Source organism: Wasmannia auropunctata, unplaced genomic scaffold (assembly GCF_000956235.1).
Source record: "Wasmannia auropunctata unplaced genomic scaffold, wasmannia.A_1.0 LD334204.1, whole genome shotgun sequence".
NCBI classification, from domain to species: domain Eukaryota; kingdom Metazoa; phylum Arthropoda; class Insecta; order Hymenoptera; family Formicidae; genus Wasmannia; species Wasmannia auropunctata.
In genome coordinates this window covers 1,303,492-1,310,209 of record NW_012028686.1, presented here as the reverse complement: position 1 = coordinate 1,310,209, position 6,718 = coordinate 1,303,492, and the positions used below count along the sequence as shown (strand labels likewise).

The 6,718-nt window shown below is 37.5% G+C and overlaps 1 protein-coding gene across 1 annotated transcript in view; it reads left to right on the top strand.

Moving 5' to 3' along the window:
* LOC105459199 (neurogenic protein big brain) overlaps positions 1-5,822 on the top strand; it is a 21,259-nt gene extending 15,437 nt beyond the window's left edge. The window contains exons 3-4 of the mRNA XM_011705020.1: positions 1,842-2,049; positions 3,181-5,822. Of these exons, the coding sequence (XP_011703322.1) occupies positions 1,842-2,049; positions 3,181-4,332 (1,360 nt within the window). The 3' untranslated portion in view covers positions 4,333-5,822. The remainder of the gene's footprint in view (positions 1-1,841; positions 2,050-3,180) is intronic.
* Positions 5,823-6,718: the final 896 nt, after the last annotated feature.

Here is a 6,718-nt window from a genome sequence, read left to right as displayed (position 1 = left end):
ACCGTACCGCTAGATGGCACTGATTTAAGTTACCGACCCTCTCAGAAATACCGACCATCCAAATATGTGTATAGAATCAGCTTGCTTGCTCGCTCGTTCTCTCTCTCTCTCCCTTTTTCTCTTTGAGTGAGTGAGTGAGAGAGAGATAGAGAGAGAGAGAGAGAGAGAAGGAGTTGGGGGGTTGGGAGAGAGGGAAGATGGGAGTAAGAATGAAAGGAAGTGAGCGAGAAGGAGGGGATTGGGAGGGAGGAAAGATGGGAGTGAGAGTGAAAGGGAGAGACAAAGAGAGAGGGGGGGGGTGCGAGGGAGAAAAGATGGGAGTGTGAGTGAGAGACAGAAAGAGAGGGAAGTAAGAGGGAGGGACGATGGGAGTGAGAGTAAGAGGGAAGGAGGGAGGGGGGAGACAGAGGGGAGAGAAATGGGAGAGTGAGAGGGAGAGGGAGAGAGAGAGGGAGAGAGGAAGAGAGAAAGAGAGAGGGGGAGAGAGAGAGAGAGAGAGAGAGAGAGAGAGAGAGAGAGAGAAGGAGAGAACAATCTAATAATTTTTTCGAATATGCAATATTTTGCAAATATTTTCTGTTTTTTATTTCTATCTTTTCTTGATATTAAATAGATGTCAAGATTGTTAAAATCACAAGCATCTTCGTGCTTTTATTACGTGCAAATCTCGACGTTGATCGTAAAGGAGGTGTCTGGGATAGAAAATGATGCGAGAGACGTGATTATGGTAATTTCATTGAAGTTTAAAAGTTGAACTCGAGGAATTTTGACTATATAAAGTCACTTTATAGTCCATGCATGTATAAACAGCATGAATAAAAACTTATGAAGAGGCAGGATAAAGGAAATTTGTCAAATAAATATGAAAAATTAAAACAAAAAGAAATCTTAGGACAATTAAATAATAAAAACAAAAAAATATTAACATTTTTTGTATCTTTTCTGCTTAACAATTTAATCCACTTTTTTGAAAATTTAAAGTATAGCTAAATCTTAAAGTTGAAATATTAAAATACAGGCTAGATTAAGTACAAATTAATTTTTTCAAGTTATTGGGAAAACTAGCTATAATTTTTTCTTATAAAAACATTTAATTACACTATGACGCGTTTGAATTTGACATACATTTTTTTATATCATCAACATATTTTGACAAACAAACTTGAATTTGGCATAGCGTGAAATGTAACCGTATGAGCATTCGTGGGGTACGATTAAAGAGGTCACATCTCTGCGACCCCATATGATTATATGAACTGAGAAAATCAACGAGAATTTTATGCAAGGGAAACGTCATGAGAGGAAACATCACATCGGGGTCACGTTTAAGGGCTCGAGGATGCACTAGCTAATATAAACATTACACCACTGGGACCGACTTACCGCAGGGGGTTTTTATGCGGGGTGCATGTTTCGCGGCAAGCTTCAATAGGAAAATCATCGTATATCATATCGCGGTCGTGCATATAACTTCTTCATACTGACGCTACTGTCATATAGAAGACCATATGTGATCATTTTTGGCGAACGATCGATAATTTTCTTTTCCTAAAGAAATGATCTTTATTTTTTTTTATTACTTGGTTTTTATCAATTATTTTTTGAAAAAGCTAAACAGAAATTACAATGAAGTATAATTTCTGATAATGTGTCCTTAATAATACTCGATATCGTACTCAGATAAATTAAATATAATTATTCACGACGTGATAGTTCTATACTCAAGCAATTTACAATAATATTTAAGTTTCGTTAATGGATGAATCATGTACCGGCAAATAATTTTGAAAGAATTAATTATTACTTAAGCAATATTTATCGAATTTCTATTTTAATTTCAGAGTAACTACACCTTCGAGTACGCAGACCCTGACATCCCCCGGTCGATTAGGGGGTCCAATCGAGAAGCTTTTGATTGAGATAGCACTATCAGTACTTATTGTGCTAGCTCATTTCGCTGTGGACTCACCTAGATCATTGCCACCTACGATTTCTTCGAAAGCTTCCGCAGTATTAGCCGCTGCCTATACGGCGGCTACTCTCGTTTTCGTAAGTTTACTTTTTATGAGCATTTAATTATATAGTTTTAATTAAAAAACGATTTTGGACGAATAGAGAGTAACGGATACAATAATTTTCGCATCATTAAATCGATAATCAATTATTACTTTTAATGATTTTAATGTCATTATAGATAATCATGTGTTGTTTTGGCTGCTCCAATTTATTTTACCCGAGTTTGCATATCTTCTAATAATTATAAATAAAATTGTTCAAATATGGTGTATGTATGTAACTCAGTTTATAATTTGAATCTTTTGTTATTAATAATGCAATTATTAATAATATTTCATTATAAGAAATTATGACAAAATTATCATTAACAAGATAATTTTTTATCTATAAACTAATTCTTCTTTCAAGTTTCTATATTTTTTTCGTATTAAGTGATTACGCCACGTAAGAAAAAATATTACCTTTTCTACGAGCGTAATTAATGAAAGAACAGCGTTCTTTGCTTTCTTCTTCCGCTGTGTATGTCGTCTCTTGCAACCACTCTCTGTCCAAAAGCGTCTGTCGGACTCTTTCCAATCGGGCCGACGTCCGCATCTTTAAAGAGCACCTGCCGTTGTATGGGGGAGAAGGGTGGGCTCGTGGAGAACGGCGAGCAGGGAGGTGAAAGAAAGAACTTGATCCTGGACCCACCTGCTCCGGAACGAGTGTACAATGCACCCTAAAACGAAAAATGTCGAAACCAACGTTCCACACGTGTTGAATGTTGATCCCCTTGCAAAATCGAACAAGTTCACTGCTTTCAGTGCGAAATTCCCATATACATATACTTATATGTCTATGGAAATTCCTTAAGTATCTTCGCACGTTTCTTTGTTTCATGCAATACGAAAAAGTGGAACGTATCGTAATATACGTGAAATAAAATTTATTAGAAATATTTAATATCTATTTGTAATTCTTTACAAGTTTTCAAAAAAAATTTCGGCACAATCATGTTTAAGAGTGTTCACGATTATTTAACAAAAGAATTATTCTTAAAAAATCGTATAATTATCTATTTAATTATATGTAATAGCAAAAAAATATATTTAACTATAATAAAATTATATATTATACATAATAATATAACATACATTAGTAATTTTTTCCTCCTAATATTTTCAGAGTCCTTTCCTGAATCCAGCGCGCGCGTTGGGTCCGGCTTTCGTGATGAATCGCTGGGACAACCACTGGGTGTACTGGGTGGGCCCGCTGTCGGGAGGTGCTGTGGCGGCTCTGCTGCACGAATACGTTCTGAATTCCAGACGCACGAAGGATTCGCGCGACATGGACGATGGTGACAACTCGTCCATGAGGTCCGACGAGGACACGTACGACGATCTGGACAAGCCGAACGGGCCCAAGTTCCCCGGCGCGTACGCGACCTATCGCCCGGTCGCCGGCGCGTCCTCGTCGATCTACAGCGCACCGCCGTCCGCATTGGAACGTGTCGAGTCGATCTACGGTGGCACCAAGTCGCTCTACTGCAAATCGCCGCCGTTGACGCGCGCCAATCTCAACCGCTCGCAGAGCGTCTACGCGAAGTCGACGTCGGGCCCGCGGGACGGTCTGATGATCCCGAAGCCGGGCCCGCTGGTGCCGGCGCAGAGCCTGTATCCCATCAGATTAGGTCAGAACGGCTGTCAGAACGGCGCACGCGAGACCCAGCCCGGCCTCGGCGGCCCGCCGAGTCAGACGCAGAATCACAACAGCACCAATCAGAACATGCAGAATCAGCTGCAGCAATGCACTCAGAGCATCTACGGCATCCGCGGGATCTCCACGGGTCTCAGCACTCGGGAGAACGGTATCTACGGAGTTTCCACCGGGTCCACCATCTACGGTCGCGCGCCGGCACCACCGCCGAGCAGCCAGAATTCGCAGCAGTCCAGTCAGAGTGGTCAGTCCTCGATACAGAATCATCCGCCGCCGCCGCCGCAGCCGCCGTCGCAACAGCAGCAGCAGCAACAGCAGCAGCAGCAGCAGCAGCAGCAACAGCATCAGAACGGACCGTTATCGAGCAGTTCGGATAGTGGGAACTCCAGGCGGCCCGAGAGCATGTACGGCCACGTGTCGAGACGCAGCGACGATTCCGCGTACGGCAGTTACCAGAGCTCCACGCGGGGAAATTACGGCAAGGTGCCTGGACCACCGGGCCCACCCAATGGACCCCCGCAGTATCGCGATCAGGGAAGGCCGAGTCCGGCCGGACCTCTTCAACAGAATCAAAGCGCGCAGAGTAGCTTCCAAAGAAACTCGCCGAATCCTCAGTATTGACTGTAGACTGACGACGGACGGACCGTCGTGGTCCACGCGATCGTTGAACCACCTTGCCTCTGCTTATGCTGACGAAATAACTTCTCGGTGAACGTTCTAGGAATCTCGTGATCCTTTCACTCTAAATACGAATAGAGTTCGTCCTAATACGTTAAAAGATATTATTCGCGATGGCAAATTCTATAAAATCCAATTTGAGAATTCTGCTTCGTTTTGTGGAACTAATGGCGATTGGACCAATACTATTATTATTATTATTATTATTATTACTACTGCCGTATCAATAAATCTTAGAACTTGTAAATATGTCACAATAACGTATACACGGTGTGCTCCTGCACGATGTTGAGAGAAAAAGAACCGTGCGATTTGATAGGAATTTTTTTATTAACGTTTTATAATATTAATATGTAACTATCGGAAGTAAACAAAACGTAGAAGAAATGAAATCATGAAATACCCCGAAAATATGTAGAGGAATAAATTTAGCATACAATCTAAAAAAAATTTTCATCTATGTCCAAAAATGGATTGATCTTCGAGTCGGCTCGTACGATGCGCCTGTATATAAATATAAATGTTTTAATTTAATTTACTCATATAAGAATATCATATATCGATTTAGCTGATATACACCAAATCCCTGCAAGGAAGCGATGTACTGATTTTTCTATTACAAAAGCTTCACTCGTAGGATTATTAATCTTTTTGCACAACAATGGAACCAAATGAGAAAGTCGGAAACTTTACTCTATAGATATTACTTTTTGGCATTTCGTAATAAACGCACGATAGTAGCCAATTATAGTGATTCCATAGCGAAAGAGAGTTAAATCGCACATAGAATTCTGATAATTTTAGAGATAATCTAATTAGAAAAATCTGTAAATAGATTAAAGAATGCAATTCTAATTAAAGAATGTAACTCTTTCATCTCCTTTTTCATTATTCGGCGATGTCACGATTTTTTATCTCTCCATCTTATTTGTTGACAATTTTTTATCATTTACGAAATATATTGGCGGATTAAAGACGCCATTCGTGATTTGAATTCAAATCTATTTATTTTTAACAGCAAACAAGCGCCTAATTAAATTTATGATTTGTAGTTGTACATAGAATATTATATTATAGATTTAGAAATGGACCTCTCTCTTTCAATATTTGCAAAATCGAGGGTGAAATGAATCCTTTGAGGAAAAGAAACGAAAAAGCGTCTCTCTATATTCCTTCTTGGACAATAAGATCGCTTTGAAGCGTTTTATCGTATATATTAGATTAACGAAAGATTGATCTCGTGCTTCGTAATCGTGAGTTTCTCTTTGTACAAATTAATCATTTCAAGTTGATTTCATGTGTTGGATTTCATGTGTTCTAATTTCTGTTTTGAGTAAAGATGAACATTTGCGAGTCATAATAAATACTAATTGGTATCAGTTAAGTAATTGTGAAATTTATGTATAATTATAAATTGAATCAAATTTTAGATTTAATAGCATCAAATTTTTTCAATGAATATTTTTCAAAAAGCGATCGCACTGGCATGTGTAAATTATAATACTCATTTTAGAAGTTTCTTACAAAGGATTGACTAGAATTAAGAGAAACTGCATTAATTATATCTCGCACCCTCGCTTATGCTGTCTAACCAATGAATAGTAGAAGTTTTATAAAAGGACAAAGTTAACGTCGATATTAAATGCAGAATGTTGTACCATAGTAGATAAGAAGTAGCTATACATTCTTTGTATACGCCATAAAAATCACATTATAAACATTTTTTTGTACATATTATGTGTATTTATTAATCTATATCAATGTAGTAGTTGTAAGTTTGATTACTGTTACGTTCATATATGTGTACACACATTTCTAATATATACATATTATATGGGTCGACATTAGTATATTATATATATACATATATATAATGTAGTATATATTAGAAAATTATGACAATAAATATCTATGAAAATACATAAAGTAGCTTGTTATTTTTTTTAAGCCTATTTACTTTACCAAAATATTATATTTTTTTTCAATTCCCATATTATTTATCTTTCTGAATCAATGAAAAGTTGTATTGCCAGCTAATTGTATAAAATAGTAAAATATACTTGAACTGAACAATTAACAATAAAATTCTCTTTATGCTTATTTTATTTAAAATAAAATGATATAATTATATACGTTCTCTATGAAGGAAAAAAAAAGCTTGAGCTATCCAGCTATAGTAACGACAATAATATCAACAAAAATAGCTAGTATTGATGTACATTAGATTAGATTAACTAATCTTCAAAATTAAATACACACCGTCAAAAATTTGGAACGACTTCAATCAAATTTCGATTGACTTTAAATGACCGAATAACAAATCGAGTAA